The 24593-nt window shown below is 35.6% G+C and overlaps 1 protein-coding gene across 1 annotated transcript in view; it reads right to left on the reverse strand.

Moving 5' to 3' along the window:
• LOC129745342 (thioester-containing protein 1 allele R1-like) overlaps positions 1–22526 on the reverse strand; it is a 55716-nt gene extending 33190 nt beyond the window's left edge. Inside the window, exons 1-4 of the mRNA XM_055738358.1 lie at positions 22407–22526; positions 3691–3868; positions 2314–3633; positions 2052–2258 (exon numbers count right to left, since the gene is read on the reverse strand). Of these exons, the coding sequence (XP_055594333.1) occupies positions 2052–2258; positions 2314–3633; positions 3691–3868; positions 22407–22492 (1791 nt within the window). The 5' untranslated portion in view covers positions 22493–22526. The remainder of the gene's footprint in view (positions 1–2051; positions 2259–2313; positions 3634–3690; positions 3869–22406) is intronic.
• Between the last annotated feature and the right edge of the window lie 2067 nt (positions 22527–24593).

The following is a 24593-nucleotide window of genomic DNA, read 5'->3' on the forward strand; positions in this document are numbered from 1 at the left end:
TTTCGTTAATAACTTGTTTCTTTACAGGTCGATAGATTTTTATGAATAATATTCATATAGCCTAAATCAAGAAAACTGTTTAGTAACTGTTAATGGATATCGCAATTTCCTATCTTGTCGTCCAGATTCAAGCAGTGGAGGACTCGCTGTTCTCGTAAGAGAGTCTCTCGTTGTCTCCGAGATTGAAAATTTGCATGTTGCCAGGCCTTTGCCAGGTTTCTATACAAAATTGTCTGGATTTGTCCGGCCCGGATTCGTGCTGAAAAAATTCTGGCAACCTTAATCTAAGGGAATTCTCCCCTAATACCGGTTAAGAAAGTACGTATGGGCGGTATTCGGCATTGGAAAAATATCTCGGTTAGCTTACAGATTTATCACTCATTTAAATTTGATTTTCTTTATTTTGACTAGTTGGCTTCTATATAATTTGAAAATTTCTTGAATATATTAAGGAGAAAAAAGAAGGTTTATCAAATACACAAAATACCTTTTAATAGTAGTCGGGAGCTCAATGTTGTTTACTTGGAATGTCTGGAACTTCCGATTTTTGTAAACAACCGGAAAATTCCAGGCATTAAAGCCCAAGTAAGTATAACATTTATTACGTTTAACTTTAAGGGCGAACTTTTTGATGCAAAATACATAATGAACTGGCTGAATACGTGTTATTCAGATTTTAAAATATGGTAGATGCCGAAAGTGAGACTTCATGCAACACTTATCAACTTCAATGGCTTCTAAAAACTTTTTGTTCACTGATAATCATACTTCTTGGAGATCAACAGATTTAAGGTGGATAAGGCATCTGTCGTGATTTTACGAATCTCAATTCAGAGATTCACTTAAACACGTCTGTCGCTCGCAAGAATAGATCAATGACTGACTTTGTTTTGTTTGTTTGTCAAGTGCTGCCAAAATAGCAAATGTTGTCATAGAAATTTATTTTATTTTATTCATCTACAGTGTTGCCGAATACAACTATTATTTTATTTTATTCCTAATTCAATTTGATTTATTTTCTATATATTCTTCATCTCATCCCTACAGCATCAAATTGATTTATTCAGAAAAAAATATTGGTTTCACCAGTTATATTGAAATTCATAAAAAACATGCTATTTTCACCCTCCCAAGAAAAACGGTTATGTTGTATCAAGCATTGTGTCTAATGAAAAATCAAACGAAAACGTTTGAAAATTTATAGTTTTTGGTATATTTGTGATATCATAATGCATAAAGCAACAATTGCAGAGTTTTTGGATTAGATTAAATTGAATTTTACATGTTTTCTGTCAAAAATGTTTTTAAAGAAAAATCATAAGGATGCTGCATATATTTAGGGGTAAAAATACTACAACAAATTCTTAGCTAAAATAATAAAAAATAATTTTTGGATGAATGCAATTTTGAAATTTAAAAACGCGTGATGTGAAATAATCATATTCCAGCATATGGAAACTAGTCTTTGCTTTGCATTTTGATGATTTGAAGATTGCGAAAATAGCGGATTTGAAAAATGACAATTGAAAACTGCTTGACATTTTATTTAAAATTTCAAATTTTGAGTTAAAGCTTCCTACTTGTAGCTGAGGAAAAAGGGGGATTCTATACAAAAATTTAGCTTTCCATATTTCATATTTCAGAAGACCAATTGACTTTAGTGATGAATCTGACTGATGAAACTGTCGAAAAGTTGTCCGTACAAACACTTTCAACGAATACATGCGTTTGCCATTAATTGTACCACCATAACTAAGTATTATGAAATTTAATGAGGCAAGATGGTTTATCTATTCTACTTTAATTATATTTCAAGGGTGTTTTCAAACACAAAACTGAGTGACTTTTGAGATAAATATAAGCATAAAATCTATTTTTTTAAACTTATGAACAGGTTTCGCACTTATACATGTAATTTATACTATTATTTTACAGCAAATAACAGGATTTTTATACATCTATAAAACACCCTATAATCCATTTAGATGAAACATTGTGCTTACAAATAGATGCACGATTTAATAAGTTGTAAAATAAATAAATCATCATACCTTTACCGTTTTTTTCCTGTCATTTTTCAAATAGTTTGAATCCAGTGCTCTGTACAGGTTTGTCCGGTTGATGTCGTTATCAGTGCCAAGAAGCAGTACACTTTCATCGATTGCCAGCATCCCAATGTACGACCCCGGCTTGGTACTGGCAGTTACTGTTAAGTTTTGACCTGGCTGAACCGTTTGCTCCGATAAACTTACTTCGACCTTGAAATGGTTTTATTAAAAAGATTGTTTTTGATAAGGGGGAAAAATGACTCACAAAGTTATCAAGGTCGTCAATGTTGATGCTTATAGACTTCTGCAACAAATTGCCCTTATGAGTAGCAAACACGATCAAATGGGCTTCCGGAACCATTTTAAAGCTCGTTGGTATAGTTAACATCACCCGTTCTTGATGTTGTCCGGAAACAATTTCACTCAGTAGAATCTCACCTCTGGCAACCACGTGATACATTAAGAAATCGATCATAATATTACTTTCAATTAAAACGTGAATCTTTTGATGCAGTTTCGGTTTCATCGTCTGTAGGGCCAGCTTGATGTAAGGTTCCTGTTCGACCGAATCCTCCAATCGAGCTGCACCGAAATGCAGTATCTCATTGCCATATTCCACTTCCAGATCGAGTCGAGTAGTCCCCTTAGTTATATCAACAAAAACTTCGAGCATACCGTAAGAGTCGGGAAAAGTTTCCCAACTGTCGTTTCTCGAGAACCACATTTTTATGCCCCGCCTAAGCTTCGTTTTGATGAGGCCGGGTTTCTCGAAGGGTTTTCCAAAAGGATCAGTAAGAGTTATCCAAAACGTGTAACGCGTATCCGTGTGAATAAAGTGGGCCGATTTTTTCACTGATAATTTATGCGCTCGTTTGGAAATAGGAATTGATTGAGTAGTTTCGTATAAATGGTCAGAGCCTGACTCCACTATTTTAGCCGTGATGTCTTGCCAAAGGATGTCTTCTGAAAAGTTTTCATCTAAATTCAAGGAACTTAGATCTATATCAACAGTCAGTCGACCTTCAATATCAATATTTTCCCTTATAGTTTCATCGTTAGCTTCGATTGATAGCTGCCCAACTATTGGTTTACCAAATGTGTAATGTGCTTCTACGATAAGTGTAATGGATTTATCATTCCAAGTTGCATGCTTGTTAACGTACATTTTTATTTTGTGGAGTGGCAGCACGTACTCGGCAACTTCGAAGGATTTCGTTGTTTTCTCTTCGCCTTCTTTTTCAACCTCAATTGACCAGTGACCTAAGGGAATGAAATTGGCCAATTCAAGTTGCGATTGGTAAACTCCATTTGATACATCCACTTCCAGCCATTCTTGGATCAAGTTACGCTTGGCGTTTCTTAACCGAATAGTCACGTTTTTACCCATTTCAACAGGTCGAGTTTGACGATCCAAGACTAATACCCGGAACTTGACCGTATCTCCGGGTTTGTATATGGGTTTGTCAGTTTGCACTAGAACAATGTGAGTCTTTGCGTCTATGGATACATCGAAATCGTGACTTATTTCTGTGTTACTGGCATCCGTAATCCTAATATTATATTTTTCATTGTGTCTGCCGTTCAACTGAAATAAATAAGTCTTAGTGTTAAAATTAGATGTAAGGAACTTTGTATGTAATACCTTAAACGACATAATTTCTTGGCTATTTGCTGCAATCATAATAGATTTATCTTCTTGCTTTTCCGGTCCAGTGATTGCCAAATTGAACTGTCTTAGTTCTGTAGAATCAACGTTGCAAAATGCTATCCGCAACGGTTGATCTACCTTGACCGATGAGGGAGCTAGAATGATATAAGTACTAACAAGACATGAATGAATATCTTATTGATAACTTAAACAATATAAAGATAAGATGCACTAGCCGTTTGTTTCGTTTGAAAAACTTATTCCAGTACAACTCCGTTTGATGTTTTTTCTTGGGTCCGAAGTGTTCTACCACTGAGCTATGGACCGAGTCACAAAAGTGAAGTTGTTTAACCCTTATGATACTCGTTGTTACATTCCAATTCAGTGAATGTTTAGTCAGAGAGTCACATTTTTATTTATCATATTTGTGTAAATACTGCAGCGCTAATTTTCTTTCACCACTAGATCGGTATTTCTGATGAATATAAATTCGTTTCTTGCAAGTATATACTCAAAATCCAGTGCAAAGTTGAATTTAAGTGCCAGAAAATTTAAGAAATTGCAAATTGACAAAAGCTTCTAAAAACAGCTACTTTGAAAAATTCGTCAAAAACTCTGTGTATCGTTTATTGAAATTCTAATGATACAAAAATGTGCCAAATTACATAGACTTGTCAATCCTCTTTTCAAAATTTATCTGGTATTACTAAACAGATTTGACGGTTCATTGATTGAAAAGTACGGTTTCCACACCACTTTTTAAATTTTTTGTGGTCATGATCATAAAAATTTAAAAAAAAAATATCTTCATGTGCAACGTACAACTTCTAACTTCAGCTTTTTCGGACACAACGTGATTTTTTTTGCATTCCATAGCTGATCTACAGTCTTTTTTTCGAAGCATGTTTTCTCGTTTTTTTTTTTCGTAGAAATTGGATAACGGAAAACTAAAGTATTGTAGCTGAATACTAGAACATATTTGAGTTACATTACGAGTTTTTTAAAACTATAAATTAGAGATGTACCGAATATTCGGTCGGCCGAATATTCGGCGCCGAATACCGCCAAAAAACCGTTAAGCCGAATATTCGGCTCACCGTATAGTTGAGCTAAGTATTCGGCCGAATAGGCCGAATATCTACTACAAACTTGTAAAATTTTTCAAATGATTTTGGATAATTTATAAAATATTCAAAAGTAATACTGTATTTGCGATACATCTAAGGTGTATCCGCGTATCTTTCACTGCAGATCGTACAAGAGAATGCTGACAAGTATCGCTTTATAATTTTAATATAGTTTATTCCAGATTTTCTGGATATATTCAGGCTTGCCCATTAATCCAGTAAAGATTCCAGATTAGTCAAATCTGGCCGGGATGTCCTGATGTTTTTTAAAACTTCCTGAATTTTGTCAGATTATTTAGTAAATCAAATAAAAAACTCATTTTTTAACTTTTCGATTTTGTGTTCAATAACGATTTTTCAAAAATTTAAAAATAAACATAAATTTTGCACTTTTTTAATTTTTTTTTTCAAAAATCGTCCTGAATGCCTGACCGTGTGGATACGTGTGGTTAATAGTATGGTATGCTTAAGGTTAAAAATCGTCCTTTTTTTCAACAACTATTTTGAAGATATCTTGTTCAAATTCGACCTTCATCTAATTCAATATCAAAGAAGCTAATTCAAATTGTTGGCACCTGTTTCGATATGTTTTGTCCCAAATTTCACAGGAATTCAATCTCTTTGGGGATAAACGCCCTAGAAGCGATTAGTAATCTGATGTCTTTTCAGTCATTGGTGACATTTGAAAAATCAGAAAGACCCCTTCTTAAAAAGAATATCTTGTAATACATCATCGGATAATATCATCTGGTTGAAAATAATCGACTAAATCATGAGGGGCATTAATATGGAGGAAACAGAAAGCATTGAAATAATCGCTAATTTTGTTTTTTTTTTTCATTAAAACTCAATAGAATATTCGACCGAATATTCGGCCGAATATTCGTTTGGCCGAATAGTTGAAAAGGTCATTATTCGGTATTCGGCCGTTCGCCGAATACCACTATTCGGTACATCTCTACTATAAATTTTGTAAACATTGGCTGATGTACAAGGGAGATATATTGGTTTTAAGCAAGGAGTGTCAAATTGACACTCAAGATTTGATTAGGGAGTTTTTCTCTTGAGCTTAAAGGTTGCGTCTAAAAAAAAGTTATGATGCAAAATTCAAGATTTTCATGAATTCATTGAGGGCCCGAAGATTTTTTTATCTGGATGCACCTGAATAAAGCTACAAGCCGCCAATCTCCCAACATAGATTGTTCCATAAATTATAAGCACACTAATGTTAAAAGTCATTTTGAATCGAATATTTTTTTCGAATTCTACTGGCTGCGTCCTTTTGTTTACACATTTGTGTACGTGATAACATTATAAATAATCATTTAGTTTGTGATTACATTTCAAAATACGTGGTCCTAAAGTCTAGTGCACACTTGGCAACTTTACTGCAATTTCGGTTGATGAGACTTGTTTATGTTTACATTCTGGTTGCCTGTAAGTCTCCCATACTTGTCGGGAGACTTGAGACATGCATCTCTTCGTCTAGTTCAAAATGTAAACATAAACAAGTCGCAGCAACTGTGTAGCCGATTATTGCGTGCGTAGCACTATCCCAGCTAGTAGGCCATTCCGAAAGGATAACCTCCCTCCAGAGATGCCAATGTGCGTGATTTTTCAGGCATTGCCTGATTTTTCGAGGCTCTGCCTGACAACCTGATAAGCCATTGAATTTCCCTGATTCTTGAAAATATGCCTGATTTTGCCTGATTTTTACAAATGTCATGAAAAATGGGTAGTAAGGAACAGGAGTAGGTTCCATAGATGAAGTGAAAAAGTGAAAATTTGGCTGAATCGAAGCAATCGAAAGATTTACGTTTATTCTTATTTAAAAAGGGATTTAAATGGAATCTTTCGATTGCTTGATGCAGTAGAATTATTCAACCAAGTAGGCTCACAACACATATTAGAGTGAAAATGGGGAGCGATGACCATGGTCTCCAATTTTCATTCAATCATTTGAATCTAGACTGCTTTGGAAGTTCACAATCGAATAACTTTTTTGCTGCCAAAAGAAAACTTATAAGTTTCAGGTTGCTATGAAAGTCAGTAAACAAAACATTCAGACCGATCCGCATAACAGTCAAATGAAAGAAATTTTTTTCGATCGAAAATCATCGCTTTCATTTTCATGCCTTGCTGAAAATCTTCAAATAAGTAGATTATCAGGTTAAAAATACAAATAATTAGGACGTTTTTTACAGAATGAAGTTATCAAAATTAAAAAAAAAGAAAAAAAATAAAATATTAAAATTTTTTGTTGCTTAAAAGTAGATTCCTCTTAGTCAAATCCAACATTATTATAAATTTTAAATAAACTTCTTGGCTTAATTCTTTTTTAAAATAGTTTATAATCACAAAAACTAGATTGAGAAAAATCACATAAAACTAACAATTATCATTTTCGTTTGAAATTGAAGATCTCGATTTTCATTTCAGATTTTCTGAGGAAGAATGACCTTAATAGGTTAAATTCCTATAAAAAAGGAAAAAAAAAAAAGATTTTCATTTGAAAATCATCAGGTGCACTTTGAAAATCATTAACGTCATCATCATTCGAAACACTGACTAATTTCAACTAAAATCATCGTAAGCAAACTTACAGTAGTATGTTTTGGCCTTTCATTTGAAAGTTTTTTCTGTTATGAATGTGAAAAATGGAGACGCTGGCGATGACCAAAAAAAAAGGTCAACACTTCAAGCGAAATTTTACTTACGTTACTTTACTTTAACGTAGCCTGATTTTGCCTGATTTTTATTTCGCCAGTTCCCTGATTTTTTAAAAATATGTTGGCAACCCTGTCTCCCTCCATACACAGTAAACGAAAATTACCGAGTTCGGTAATTATTTTACCGAAATCCTAACATGTGGAGTTCGTTAAACTGTTCGGTAATTTTTTCATGGCCGAGGAGTGACAGCTGTCAAATATTACGGACCTTTTTCGGTAAAAAATAACCAAAACTCGGCAGATCATCTGTCAAAATATTGACAGTTGTTAACATGACAGCTCGTTATATTACCGAAAACCGGTATTGTTGAACCGAAATGTCTTTAATTATTACCGAAAGGTCGGTCATTTTCAACCAAAAAACTACACAGTAAACGAAAATTACCGAGTTCGGTAATTTTTTTACCGAAATCCTAACATGTGGAGTTCGTTAAACTGTTCGGTAATTTTTTCATGGCCGAGAAGTGACAGCTGTCAAATATTACGGACCTATTTCTGTAAAAATAACCGAAACTCGGCTAATCAAATCTTTTCATCTGTCAAAATTTTGACAGTTGTTAACGTTATATTACCGAACAATCGGTAGATTGCCACCGAACTGCCTGTACTTATTACCGAAAGACGGTAATGTTTACCGAAATACCTAAAATTATTACCGAAATACCTGTAATTAATACCAAAATATTTATAAATATTACCGAAATTTTGTAATTTTTTTACCGAAAAGCTTCAAAAGTTCGGTAATATTTACCGAACCACCGGTAGAAATTGCCGAAATACTTGTAATAATTACCGAAATGCCGGTAGATAAACAGAAATACCTGTAGTTATAACCAAAATACCGAAAAAAATTCCGAATTTCCGGTAAAACTCACCGAAACACCGGTAAGACTTTCCAAGAAATTTGAAAAAGTTCGGTAACATTTACCGAATAACCGGTGGTTTCTACCGAAATATCTGTAATCATTACCGAAACTCTAGTTATTTTTACCGAAAATATGTATTTTAACTGAAGTATCTGTAATGCCGAAATGCCGGTAAAATTTACCGAAAACTGTTAATTTTTTGGTTCACGTTTACCGGAAATGGTGAAACGTTCGGTAATTCAAGCTAATGATGCCCAACGTATTATGCGAGATGGTTCGAGGCTCAAATCATTTCGCGCAAAACGCTGTGCGCCATAAGCTTAAATTATCGAACATTTTACAGTTTTCGGTAAATAAAGAACCGAAAATTCACAGTTTTCGATAACTACCAGCATTTCCAGAAGACGATTCTTAAGAGCACAGTTGACTTTTAGAGAGTATATGTCAAGTTAACATTTGTTGCCTGAAGCGCCGTCAGCAACGGCATTATAATATCAAATTTGCAATTATAGGCCTAAAATGAAGATAATTGTGGGTTAATGTGAAACAACTGAACTAGTGATAATAATTATGAATAGACACTTGCATTTATTTAAGACATTTGTTGAATACAAACGTCAATTCAATTACTACATTATTATATTTAAAAAAAAACGACGGAAAACCTCTGTTTGAGTCTGATTCGTCACCTCCACCTCCAGCTATTCCACAGTCAGGTTCTCCAGTACTTCCGGACACTTGAAAGCTAGTTTTTCTAGACAAACGGAAAATAAAACAAATTACTATCGGAATTGAATTCGATTGAATAGAATTGAAATTAGTACTTAATGGTTCTTCTTTGATTAAACAGCCCATCGATATAAAATCATAGTTAGGGTCAAAGAAAAAAAAATCAACAAGAGGGACACCACCACCAATTTCTTGCAAAGGGAAAATGAATGAGTACTTACTTTTACCGGGGCCAATCGTACCAGCTCAGAGTTTTCCATCGTAGCCGGCAACAGCGGAACCATTCCAAAAAGATTGACTTTCCGAATTTGGAATTATTTTTTTCATATTGTATGTGTCTAGGTTACCGTTGGCGAAAAAATGCACTTTTACTCACAACTGCTCAACATGGCTTCTCGATGAAAAACATCCCGCTCGCAAACAAACCCGAGACGGTTGGCGTTTTGCGGGACGCCACTAACACATCGCGGTTATCAAAAAGAGACGATTGCGCTCAAAGCTGCAAAAAATGTGCGCTCGAAATTTGACGTTTGTGTTGACAGCAACACTAATTTACAGTTTTCGGTGTTTTTTCACCGAAAATGTACGGCAAAGCGATTTGTTTACATAAAATTAAACGAGCCTCGTTAAATAAAGAATCGATCTACCGAACTCGGTAAAAACAAGACGTCAGATCCATCAATTACCGAAAATTTTCGAATTACAGATCAGGTTCTGTAAAAAAAATTACCGAACTCGGTAGTTTTCGTTTACTGTGTATAACGCTCGGTTATATGAACCGAGCAACCGGTACAGTTCACCGAAACACCTGTAATTATTACCGAAATACCTAAAACTCTAACCGAAATCCCTAAAATTTTTACCGAAATCCCTAAAATTTTTACCGAAATCCCTAATTTTTTTTTACCGAAATACCGTAATTATAATCGAAATATGGATCATTTTTACCGAAAAAACTGTAAAATATCGGTAATATTTACCGAAAAATCTGTAGAGTTTACCGAAATATATGTAATTACTACCGAATTACCGGTAAATTTTACCAGACAACTTCAAAAAGTTCGGTAATATTTACCAAAAATCCGGTGATTTTTACCGATATGTCTAATTACTACCGAAAATTCGGTAATATTTACCGAAAAATCGGTATTTTTTACCGAAAAATGGGTATTTTTTATTTTTACCGAAATAACGAACTTTGATGTGAGATAACACGAGTCGATTCGAGAAAGTGCTCCATGCTAAAATAACGTCGTTTTGACTGAGCCTCTAATGCTCATCAGAATGGATATGTTTCGCTTGTAGTGTCGTCTGAAAATACCAGTAATATTAACCGAAAACTGCCAAATTTAGGAGATTTAACCGAACACCGTAAAATGTTCGATAATTTGAGTTTATGATGCACAGATTATTACGCGAGATGACTCGAGTCTCGAATCATTTCGCGTTATACGCCGTGCACCAAAACTGAAATTACCGAATGTTTTACGATGTTCGGTAAACATTTACGAACGTTTCACAGTTTTCAGTAAATATTATTGGCATTTTCAGACGACACTACAAGCGAAACATATCCATTCTGATGAGCATTAGAGGCTCAGTTAAAACGACGTTTTTTTTTTTTGCATGGAGCACTTTCTGGAATCGACTCGTGTTATCTCACATCGAAGTTCGTGCTGTGCGAAATAAACCACATCGGTAATTCAGGATTTCGACCTTCCCATCGGGATCCATGCCTTATTGAGAATTGTGAAAATCAATGGATTAAAATTGACTGTAGCTAAAAAATATAAAATAGGAATTAAATTAATATTGTATACGCCTCACAACATTTCTTAACAGACATGCTGTTTAGTGTTTACTATCTAATTGTTTTTAATTTAAAAAAATCTTGTATCCAAATTATCATTCGAACACTAAAGCTGCAATGCAACTGGTTCGCAGAATCCTAATAAAGTTAGAAAAAACTAAACCTCACCAAAAGTGATTAACATTTTCAAGTTATTAATTAATCATGAAGTCCATATTTTTTGTTATTTAATTATTAAATTAAACTATGACCGCAATTGATACGTTTTATTTATGATAACCCGAATAATAAAGAACAAAAGCACTAACCGCACAATGTTTTAAAAGCTCAACCATATGGAATAGTTATATTCAGAAAATAGTTTGGAATATATTTACAAACTCTCAATATAATATTTATTCTTCAATCATATAATCACATGCCACATAATAATACCATCTTTGTTGCACGCATGCCAGCACTACCAATTCTATAATTTTTTTCTCAATATTATTTTTTTCATTTTTACTTTTTCGGATGGGCGATTTCTGTTTTTGCACATCCCAAACTTGGGCCTTTCATGGAAGTTACGTCCTGTTGTTTGGACATCTTGTAGCTTCATCACTATCTATATTCTGTTTCAATCGCAATTTGGCACCTCGCGAACCGGAATCATCATTTGCAAACCACTAATCAAAGTGGTAAGGATGACGTAGCAGATACCGATATCAAGAGTTGAGCTGCACACACAGTAGAGCGACGGTGATGTTGGATCCAGTATCCGAGACACAACTTGGCTCCCCACAGCAGGTAATTTCATGAGCGGATATGATGCTGAACAAAGAAAAAAAAAATTTTTTTTGTTTCATTTTTTAATGGATGAATAAATGTTTCGAAGAAAATATAAAAAATGAACTAGAAATTTTATTTAGATTGTACAAAAACATCTACCAATCCATCAATCCATAATAAAATCAATAGAATAACTATAGAGTGAGCCATGTACAAGTTAATTTTTCTTCTATAATTCTGATCATGATATTATATAAATACAAATTATACAAATATAATAATTAAACTACAACTTTTCACTAAATAATTAATTTCTAATGCTTCTGATTTAGTAAATGTACAATAATGTAATGTAACGTATTTGCTATTAAACAACAATCTCTGTTTTAACGAACAGACCAATGGACTTCCTATATATGCTATCCCATCTCATTTTCGAATACTTCTGAAATAACAAGCATACCGTACATGAATTTGCATTATGTTCTGGACTTATCAAATCGTTTATAGATGAGAGCATGTTATTCAATTCCAGAAAAAAAGTAAAGTTCGATTAATTTAATTTTTAATTTTAATAATAAAAGTTGCAGTAGTTTAGTAATGAAATGATTTTTTGGCCTTTTCAAATTCTATTTCAAATATTTTCAATAATATATAGTTTTGAAAAAATCAGGCAAAAATATCCATATATAGATGACCTGGTTAGATATTTCTACTGAGTACTACGAAAATCAAACTGCGTTTCTTTTATACTTTGGCCATGTTAATGCCCCTTAAAACTCATGGTAAATATAAAAATAATACAGTACTGTTAACTGATTCTTTTCAGTATTTAGTTTGTCATATTTTGATTGGTCATAATTTGACAAGTTTGGTAACCAGAATTGATAGTCCATATTCTTATGAACGATTCTACCAGAGACTATTATTAAAACTAAAATTTTTAGGCTCAATTTTGGTAATAACCTTGCGTTGCATTTCTATACATCCTGAATCAATCAAACCAGTACTTTTGCGTACCCTTTTTACTACCCCTAATCAGTTCGTTAGATAGAATTGATATCGTTTATAAAATAGTCGATAGATTTGTTTAGATTTCCTAAAACAACAATTTAAAAAATTGTTTCGCCAGATGAAGTTTGACAGAGTAACACATTGCTCTTTTTCATTGTTTCGGATTACATCTTTGAAAGTAGGTTAAACGTTCGTTTTCCTTTTTTAAGTTGGAGTCATTTTTTTAACTGGTGTCCTGCAGTTTTGGCGATGAGTTTTGATTCTTCTATTAAAATCTAAAAGAAGAAAGTAAAACATTAAGTAACTTGAATTGTATTATATCCTATCTCTTCTTTTTCTTTTATCTAAAAGAGGCGAATGAATTGTAAATTTAATGCCTCTATAAACTCAATAAAACAAACAAACAACAAGAAAGTAAAACAAGAAATTACATGAAAGTTTCGATTCGAAATGGAATGTAACAAAGCCCCTACAATCAGAGAGCTGCATTCCTTGAACACGCTGAACTTATATTTCACTTAAAACGCTCGAGCACACGTAACAAATTCGAAACAAATAATTACGGTAGCAAGAGTGAGATCATCCAAACCACGGTCTTCCACCACACAGGCACTAGAAGTGAAATGGTAATAATTTAGAACAAATTTTGTGTTCAGAAAAACCATGAAACCTACCTTTTTGGAAACATAAACTGATCCACCGAATTTCCACATTGCGAATAGCTTCGTGTGTTTCCTGGCCACCGCGAGACCAATAGGTAGAACAATCACCTGCTAGATATCGCAAGCTCCAGGTGAACCTTCTTAATCTGAAATCTGAATCAGAAATTCAAACCTAAATGTGAATCTTAAATCTGAATTTGAAATCTGATTCGGAAACCTTAATATGAATCTGAACCTACACACCAAAAATTTTATAAAATTAAATGAGACAGAAACGCTTAAAGACCTAATTTTTTTTCGATATAAACAAATCTACATCTAATTTTACATCATTTATAATCTACGATACGGAGCAAACGGAGAGGTTGAGAGTAGTTGAGCACATTCACGTCTCATGTATGGAGCTGTTTAAACGAACAGTGGGCTATTCCATATTTCTGAATATTCTAAAATTTAATCACTTCATTTTAATTCAAAATTAAGCATTAACAATTTTACTACAGTTAACATTTATATATTTTTGTTTTTTGCTACGGTTCAAGCTTCGAACATTTGTAAACAAAATAATGATTATCAAATTTCAGCAAAAATGGAACATCATGTGAAGGTGTCGGGCCCATTTTTCTCCTATAACAGTACGCCCATGGAGAAAAAGCATCTTTATTTCTCCCACACCACCCAACTTAATGTTTTTTTTTTTGTTTGTTTGTTTTGGTTTTCATATTTTAGTGAGTGGATTGTAATTTCTAACTGTTTCTGGTGGTTTTGGCAGTCGCTAAAACTTCAATTTTACCAGATTTTCCAGAAACTATACGGGACCATTTAACAGTAGAGGACTGATCAAATTCACGGTGGAATTTTTGACGTTGTTCTTGAATTAATATTGCAGAAAGTGAGTACTTTTAGTGATCATCACAATGTTCAGTAGTAATTTTATCACATCTTAATCCAGTTTTTTTGTTCAATCATTCCAGGTGATACGATGCTGATAGACGAAAACGAACCATTTCATCCTTATTCGTCTGCATGACATAATCGATAAATCGCAGCACATCGGCTACAATGTTGTTCAGGTAGATATTTGTTTTTATTTTATTTGTCTCATTCGTGATACACAGCAAAAAATTTCTAAAAGTATACGCAATCTAAAATACGAGTGATCTACTTTTTGACCAGTGTAATTCAAAACTGATGTAATTTTACACTCTTTTTGATCTATTTTTGAATCGTTGGTATAAACTTAATTTTGTATGATGTATGTTTACACGCCCTGATCTAAAAAATATATCTCAATATAAAATTACATCGAAAACAATGTAAAACACGACAGATCCATTGTTTTCCTTTTTTTCGTGGCATAAATTGTTCTGTTTTTATCCGAGATGGCGGTTTATTGTGCGAAAAGAAAAAAAATTCGCTTCCGCTGTTAATTTTGTATTAAAACCGAACCAAATTCTCTCAGAATTGAACTAAAAAATGGTAGGTTATAGTTTTAGACGAAATGAAAAAAATGGAACTTCAAATTTTCTTTCGATTGCAGGAATTGCAGTTTTATAAATGGATCAAAGGCCGAATGAATGTTGAATGTTTCTGATGTTTAGGGTATTCCGATTACTATGCTGTTCCGGAAGGATTCAAGAATGCCTGAAGCTGATCGACAAAACATCGCTCTGCTGGGGATCATCGGACACAACCACAATTCCAGCTGCCAGTGATGGTGGATGCTTTTTGAGTTTGCAGTGTATCGGAAATATATGTTAAATAAAATGACACATGTGGCGTATTTATTCATAAACAACACCCAAAATCTGATTATTTAAAAAAGATTTATAATATACACGGTAATATGCTTTGAAATTTACATCATTGTGTATTTTTACACGACGGTTTATGTCATCCGTTTTCGTGCATTGTTTTCGATCTAAATTTACACGCCTCAAAAATTACATTGTTGAGAAAAATACACCGTGGTAGAATTTTATATCAAAATCGATGTTCCGTTTTCGTGCATCGTTTTCGATCTAAATTTACACGATTTTTTCTTGCTGTGTAGTAAACGATTAATTTTTATTTTGGATGTTTCTGAAAAGTGGAACGATAACTAAGAAAGCCTACCGAATTTATCCCGGAATCCAGTCATGACTGAATTGACAGACATGTTTTAAGCCGTATCGCAATACTCACCCAAATGGCTACTGCTTCTTTCGCATACAGAACGCAGCAACATAGTTTTAGAATTGGGTCGTGTGGATGAGGTGTGGATGTTTAGCCCAACGAATTCAAGGAAAACATCGCCTAATATAATTTTAATCATGTTACCACCATCAGATGGATTATTTTTTGGGTGGAAAAGGTTCCATGCGACCGAAACATGGCACATCAAAATCGTTTAAATGCAGCTCAGAAATGATCCATTTTAGAAGTGATTAAGTGTATAACTTTAATTGATTGAAGTGATGAAACTTTAGATCCCAAATAAACTCAAAAATTCTATTTTATGTGGTCTTCATTGTTATTTCTCTAAGAAAAGTCCCTAAATTTAAGTCTTTTCAATGTATGTCTTCTTTGATATATGGCTCTATAGATTTATGTCAAATATATTGTAATTTTCTGTAAACTGTGGTGCTTTGATTTTGTGCATCCAGTATGACATAAATTTGAATCAATTATGATCTAATTCGTTCAGAATTTAGGTCTTCAAGAATTTATGTCTACAAGCGTTTGCGTCTGTTCTATTGAAATTTTATGTCATAAGTGATGCTTCAGTTTTGTGCCTCCAATTTGACATAAATTTACACCAAAAATTTAATAGTGTGTAGATCTGAAAAGCTTATATCAATGTGAATCTCAAATTTTATATTGAATCGCAAATTTGAATCTGAATCTGAAATCTTTAAATTAATTTCAATATAAAATCTCCATTTTGAATCTGGATGACAATCTTAAACTGAAACTTAAATCTGAATCTCGATCTGAGCTCAAAATCGGTTTTTTATTTGAAATCTGAATTTTAAAATCTGAATCGTAAACTGAAACATGAATCGGAAACTGAAATTTGAATCTTAAATCGTAATCCCAATGTAAATCTCCAATTTGAAACTGATTTGGAAATCTGAATCTGAAACCTTTATTTAAATTTGAATCTGAAATCTGGATCTAAATCTTTAACTGAACCCTATATCTGAATCTGGATCCGAAATCCAAATCTGAATTTGAAACCTGAATCGTGAACTCAAATCTAAATCTGAAATTAGATCTAAAATCTTAATCTCGAATGCGGATCGAAATGTGAATCTTAAATCTGAATCTGATATGTGAAAGCTGAAAGAAATCAGAATCGAACCTTAAGCTCAAACCAATAATGTCGGTATTCTGAGCTACCGATCACTAGATCAACCCCAAGTGTAAAACATAACAAAATTCCTGTTGGATTCATTTTATAAATCAATCAAAATTCAATCAGTTTAGGGAAACAATGACAATTTTGCATTCCATGGTTAGAATCAACACTGGCGGTTTTCAAAGATATTTTTTTAATCGAACAACCTGTAATATTTAGAATACATATAGTAATAATATTCAATTACTGAGATCACTTTTATCAAATGCAGCATAAATGAGAGCAGGATGAAAATCCCGGACAAAACAGTATACTCAAACTGAATTTGAATCTATATTCAAATGTGTTATCAGAGGACTAAAACCGAATGGAGTCTAATCGTGAGCGTCGCTCCTATCCTAATCGTGTGTCTACAATCTGTTTTATCAGAATCTAACTTCGATTTAATTATATCATGTTAAAAAAAACACACAAAATTAACAAGTCTTTACTTACCTTGGTGTTTATAAAAGGCAGACTGCTTACAGGCAAACGAAAAATCCGATGTTGCTGCTCCGGCTGATCTATTCGATGCTGCCTTTCTCCTCCATCATCATACCGGGTGCCCTTCTCGTTATAGCAGACATTCCACCCAGATTCGGATAATTGTTGATTTCCGTCAATCGCATATCGAAAGCAATCAGGAACGGGAAGTGACATTCTGGTGCCGCGGTAGATGTTGCTGTTGGCGGTGATGCTGCTGCTGCAAACGCTGTGGTGCTGGGAATAGTGCAGATTTGGACGTTCACCCACAAACCGATTTAATCAGCTGCCGGATGCGGAGTTTTGGGATCAAGTTCTGAAGGGTTCACCGGAAACATGATCGCTGGAAGCTGGAACTGTGAATGCTGCTGCTATCGATGATGGAGGTGATGGTCACCCGAATGACGATGTTTGTTGCGACCGCCAATTCGTCGTTTCACCCTAAAACAGTAGATATTTAACCGATTAAAAAAAGGCGTTGTTGCTGGCGGTATTCAGCTGCCGTGCATTTTTTGTTACAGCTGGATGAATGCAACTAGTGCGTTGGCTGTTGCTAATATTGGTGAGGGTGATGGTCCGGAGGGACACCAGTAACCAGCTATTCTTTACTTACCAGCTTATGATTTAAAAATTAAAAATCACAATACAATTTGACACGCTGACTGACGAAGATGGCGACGCTTGATTGGTAAAAATTATTTGCATTCCGCTCGAGCACACGATTAAACTCGAGACGATTGAACCGATTGAACACGGTAGCAAGAGCGAGAAATGAAATTTAGCGCAAGCGAGATGCCACTACATTGCAGGTATCAGAGAGAGAGAGAGAGAGACAGTTTTGTCGCTTGTTTTGGCAGCGACATGACGGGAGGATTATTTTACAGTTTGCTCGGCGTTTTTTTACCGAACAGTTGATGACACCGATTTGTTTACATATATCTAAACGAACCTCGGTAATTGAAGATTCGATCAACGAAGTTCGCTAGAAATAGACGTCAAAATCATAAATTACCGATTTTTTCCAAATTACAGAGCTGGTTCGGTAAAAAAAATTACCGAACTCGGTAGTTTTCGTTTACTGTGTAGTCCTCTCTACACGCACACACACACGACGGCTGAGCTGTCGTGTCGTAAGCGGTTGTCAGTCAAGTTACGATCTTCAGCGAGAGTGAAAGCGATTCTCCTGTTCAGCCAGTGCAGCACATAGCTTAAGTTTGCACAATGGCGAATCCTGGCAGGAGACATTTTTTAGTCAGGCTGAACGGGAGGCTCAATCATTTTGTTTCGTGAATTTGAAGTGATTTTAGTGGAGTGGTGAAGTCAAGTGTGTGTTTTGGTGCGTTAATAGGATCGGTAAGTTTTTTTTGTAGAATTTGGAAGAAACTGTGAATGTTTTTCATCAAAATGGCGGATCAAAATGCTAGTAGCTAGATGTATAATTTCCCAATTTGTCATTCAAACTGGAAATTCATAAGCGTTTTGATTGATAGCTTCCTTGCTTGCACCTTGAAATATGGAAATGGTCAAAGGAGAGAAATATTTTCTTCGATTCTTTTACTGTCGATCCCAGTCAACGGAAACCGTTCGGGGTTAAAATCTTCTACCAAACCGAAAGATTTCACACATACATACATATGCTAACGTCTTGCTCTCGCTGGCAATCATTCCTCTTCTGGTAAGTTTTATCTGGATTTTTTTACCATTACAATTACAATCACTTCTGTAGGGTAGTATGCGATGCAAGGACATTTGAATACACAAGTATTCAAACGATTATTCGTTGCTTGGGAAATGGAACGAGCATTACTTCACATAAATCTCTTGTTTGTTTTTCTTTGTTTTTTCCGACGTCCCCGTTGCGTTTTCCGTAAAACATGTTCGGTTGTCGAACGAGTTATCCTTTGATTTTGCAGATTCAGGTCTGATGGTCATTGATTTTTCTCTCTGGTGTCTTTAAACGTGCTAAAGGATATGCAAATGAAACTCTCGATGCATTGCTGTGATTATTTCTGGCAATTGGCTCGTTTGAGTTCACCATATTACCAACATGAAATCGGTCCGTGACAATCGCAGTACTAGTATTATTAAATGGACGGTTTGATCAATAAAGAGGAGTTATACACAATGAGTTCAATAAAGAAGAATAACACATACTGTCTGAGTTTTTAATCTTATGCTAAGCTCTTTGTTCATTTGGATAACGAGAATATCAAATAAGGTTCACTTGACGGATTTTCGTTGGATCGGGAGGACCAACATGAAAAGTGTTCTGAAGGTTCACTTTATGAAATTTCGTTGGATCGGGAGGACCAACATGAAAAGAGCGCTGTAGGTTCACTTTAGGGACTTTTGTTGGATCGGGAGGACCAACATGAAGAGTGTTCTGAAGGTTCATTTTATGAAGTTTCGTTGGTCCGGGAGGACCAACATAAAGAGTGTTCTGAAGGTTCACTTTATGAAATTTTGTTGGATCGGGAGGAGCAACACGAAGAGTGTTCGAAGGTTCACTTTACGGATTTTCATTGGATCGAGAGGACCAACATGAAGAGTTTTCTGTAGGTCCACTTAAAGAACTAACATTAGATCTGGAGAAATAAATTTAAAAAATGTTCTGAAAGGTTTATTTGAAGAATATATCGTGTTGAGATAAACAATGTTTTTTGTGTTTGGAGTGAGATGTCAAACACCAGAGGAACGTTTGTAGATCCTTCGATTCAGTTTCTTGGAAGTAAGAATCGAGACAGTTAATGTCGTTCAGAACAAATATCTTCTATCAAAAATACAAAATTATACAGAGAGCAGATCTCGTTGAGTTTAAATGTTTCGTAATTTTTTTTTGAATTGAAATGAGCGGTTTGCATTAAGAAACACGTGGGAAATGGTTCCAGGAATGAATCTGAACCAAGAATTGAAGGTGAATTGTGTTATAAGTCAAGGCCCTGCCTTAACCTCTGGTGGTATCCATTGTAAAATTTCCAGACCTCTCAATCGATGTTACAGTAAACCGGATGTGGGAACAACGGTTCGAGTTTGTTTGGTCGATTTGCAATTGCCCATCCTTGATTATCCTATCTCAAACATTGTCAGATGACATCTCCAAGGGAACTTAAGAGCTATAAGAGCCTTGTAAAAGCCTGCAAGGACAATAAAGGCTAGAACCTTTTTGTAGGAATCATTGAGATATAAAGGTTCTCAAGACAAAGATGTAGCAAAGATGGAGCTTATTTTCGGATATTTTTAGGCAGAAGAACTGTCCCGGGCAAACCTGTTGGCTTTGATATTTAGATAGAAGTGGAGGGGATTGACGTTTAGCTTGAACATAAACTGAAAGGGTCCTCCCCTGGACTAGCGGGACAAGTCAAAAATTGGGATAACGAGTTTGTTCTGATTATTACTTGTTTTTTTTTTTATGATGTGGAGGGGAGATGTGTAGCCGATTATTGCGTGCGTAGCACTATCCCAGCTAGTAGGCCATTCCGAATGGATAATCTCCCTCCATAGTCCTCTCTACACGACGGCTGAGCTGTCGTGTCGTAAGCGGTCGTCAGTCAAGTTACGATCTTCAGCGAGAGTGGAAGCGATTCTCCCGTTCAGTCAGTGCAGCACATAGCTTAAGTTTGCACAGCAACCGAAATCGCAGTTCAAGTTGCCGAGTGTGGGCTAGGCTTTACTCCAGAGAAGAGAAAAAGTATCGTGCGCAAGTGGTCTACTGTGAGTGGAATCTCATTGAGAAAATTGTCCGAAGAAGAGGATGAGCGTTGGAGCAGCGGTACGGACAGGCTGTCCGGGACAGCTATTAAAAATGCCATATTGAACATTTGCAAATGATCCGAGGAGTGGTCGAAAATCTGGTCCTATAAGTCCTGCTATTGACAAAAAGGTCAGGGATGCCTACAAACAGAAACCATCGGTTTTTGTTCGGGATGTGACGAGAAAAGTCGGGACCTCGACGTCTAACGTGATACGTGCTAAAGAGCAACTCGGACTCAAGACGTACCGGAAGCAGAAAAAACCTAATAGGAACCCAAATCAAGCCACTTCTGTCAAACTAAGAGCCCGGAAACTGTATGATTAAATATTTTGCAAAAGTTGTGGGTGCATTATCATGGACGATGAAACGTATGTGAAATTGGGCTATAAAACCCTTCCACAAAACTTCACTGTACGCAAGGACACGGATATCCCCGAAACGGAGAATGCCATATTCACCGAAAAAATTGCCGAGAAGGTGATGAAGTGGCAGGTAATTTTCGAGTGCGGCAAAATATCTAGCCCGTACATCACATCGGAAACAACGCACACCCAGAACTATATGAACGAATTCCTCCAGAAGCGTTCAATGTCGATGATCAAGCAGTAGGATGATGGACTCGTCATTTTTTTTCCCGATTGTCATTATGCCAAAGACACACTAGGGTGGTACAAAAGCCAAAACGTCTTTTTTGTGTCAAAAGACATTGATTTCCCCGAGGCACGATCATTCTAAACTGTTTGGGCTTTGACCAAAGCAAAGCTACGAAAATACGAAAAACCGGCTGATGACATGGAATTATGAATGGATGATGATGGAAAATTTAAAAGGGATTGGCCAGAAGTGGTGAAAATGGTGGGTAATGCAACTGTGCAGAAGCTTATGAGTCAGGTTCGAGGAAAAGTGCAAAGTTTGGCTTATGATAAAAGATTTCCATCAAATAAGAGTACAATGTTGGGTAGGACACAAATAATGATACAGTGTGCAATGTAAAATAAATTATTTAAATAAAACATTTTTTTTAAAATTATTTTGAAAGTGTGCTTATAATTTCTGGAACAGTTTGATGTGATGAAATTTCAATCTAGTTTGTTTCCGATAGGGTGCTTTCGAGAAATTGGGCTTTCTTCGTTATAATATACCTACGGACAAACGATGTTCAATGGAATTCGAAGATTGGCAGATGCGCCAATCAGAATATCGATGCCAATAAGGAGTCATTCCACTAACAATTTGCAAATTTTCGACATTTGAAATCAATTTTAAACTAGTTGAACAAATTCTGCCTTTGTCACTTGTCTTTGAAGTTGACTCAAAGAAAATTGGCGTTACACATGATTTCACTTTATCAAAAGTTGTTCTTCACCCACCAAGATGCATGTTGCTTACCTTTTCTGATACGATTCACCGGGCCGAATTAGAAAGAACACGAACCAGTAAAACACCGAACATATTGCAGCGGCTGAGAGGCGCATTTCGAATTGAACAGACAAGCTCAAGGCTCTAGGAGGAGCAATCGAAGACTGGGTCTGGAAAAAAATCCGTCTGCAAGATTAGCTCGAGTTGTTGACGTTTCCTGGGGAATCCCATGCCGTTTTGAGTACTGGATCGGCTCTACTATGTATTTAAAAAAATCGATCAGTTTTCGGTTCTTTGCAGGCTCTAAAAATTCTTGAAAAGGTAATTTTTTCATATTTTAAAACTATCGAGGAACAGTAATCAGAGAAAAGAAAGTTCATCTTTTAAGATGATAATTTTTATTGATAATGTGACTATAAACGACAACAAGATTGTACCTAAGATGTGATCTTATTAGACAGACATAGAATTAAAAGTGAAAGTCTCAACTCAATCGAACCGGTTTAACGTTCCTATCGTCCCTTATGGTTGTAAAAAATAAAAATGCGATAGGTAATCTTCCGGATTTATTTGTAAGTGTAATCTAATTCAATTTAAAAAAAACGATGCTTATTTCACATGTGATTGAAATTTTACGGTAGAATACCAGACTCAAGTCCCAACTTGGGCATGAAATGGCTAATTAATTTTGGTATTGAACTAGTGGTCAATGTCGCGACATGATTAAATAGTATTGCTTATTTTTTTTGTATTAAAAATTACGTTAGAGAAACCCAAAATTTAATCAATTTTGGGATTTTGGGAAGCTTATCCTTTAGGTGATGCCTGAGGGTAAATGTCCTCTGAGAAGAAGGGAAAACGTGGGGAAACCTCATTTACTCTGCAAAATTGTGTTGTGTTGTACTAGAAGAATTTATGAAACAAGAAAATATCTCAAATAAAGCCCATTTACAGGTCTCGCGAAAATGCAAAATCTTTACCTCAAAAAACGCAACATTACTAGTGTATGTGAAGAGGAATCGATGCCATGGAACATTAGGATTGTTTTAAGCCGATGATAGTTTCTAGCTAATAGTTGGTAGAAGTGCACTTAGTTTTGAACGGATACTCCGGCCATGGTACGGAATATGTTAAAGGGCGTAAGCGCAAAATGTTCGTGCTGCTAGGGTTTCGTTTAAGTTCCTTAGAATACGTGTGTACTGGCAGACTCTGCAATGCTGGTCGACCCTATGGCCTATCAGAATCTACCACTCAAGAGTGTCGGGTAAATTGCGAGAGTACTGAAGATAAAACCTCTTGGTCTGCTGAGAAATCGAGATGGGTATTTCAAACCGCGTTAAAGATAGGTGGACACTGCTGATATGGAGTATGTCTTTGGAATAACCTGGATATCCTATGGTTATTTGGTACCATCGGATTCCATTAGTTCCACTTCAAGCACATCTGGTCTCTGGTTATAAGTTCACCGGTTCAAGATTACCATATTACGGTTCTATTCGTCTCTGTATTGATACATTAATACCTTGTTTCGAAGCTACACAAACACTGCCGGCAACGTATCGACGACGAATACAACGATCGCGATAATTGCGCCAGTGCCTTTCGGAAGGTTTGGCATCCAGCGCCATCTGTGACGTGATCGTTTGCACACACAGCCGTGCATAGTAAATAGTTCACTGGTTTCGTGCAGCTGGTCGAGACGTGACCGAACGCATCACACTTTTTACACTTATCTATCCTGTCGACGCAACGACACTCGAAGGCCCTGTGGCCAAACTCCACACATCGACCTACCCACTTTGATCTTCCTGACGTGGATCACTTTATTGATTGCGCACACAATCCCGCTGTAATCTTTCTGACTTGGAGCACTTTATTGGCTGCGCTCACTGGCAACTGCACAAGTGCCACTTTTGTTTCCACATTGCGAGATAAACGCGTTACGCAGCTCTGCTTCATCAGTTACCTCTTCGAGGTAATTGACCTAAACGGTCTGGTATAGCTATGTTATATTTGCTGGGTGTTGTTCCCTTACGCAGCACGAGAATCACCTAAACGTCTATGCCTATGCCTCGCATCGTTTCACTCGTGGGCTTGGCCTGGAGGCTGCATAGATACTTCCGGTACCTCGCTATCTACTTACGTTTACGTTTAATATGCTTAATTCACATAAAATTGTTTGGGGGTAGTAACTGTCAACTCCACCTCGTCGGTATC

Source organism: Uranotaenia lowii, chromosome 2, assembly GCF_029784155.1.
Source record: "Uranotaenia lowii strain MFRU-FL chromosome 2, ASM2978415v1, whole genome shotgun sequence".
NCBI lineage: Eukaryota > Metazoa > Arthropoda > Insecta > Diptera > Culicidae > Uranotaenia > Uranotaenia lowii.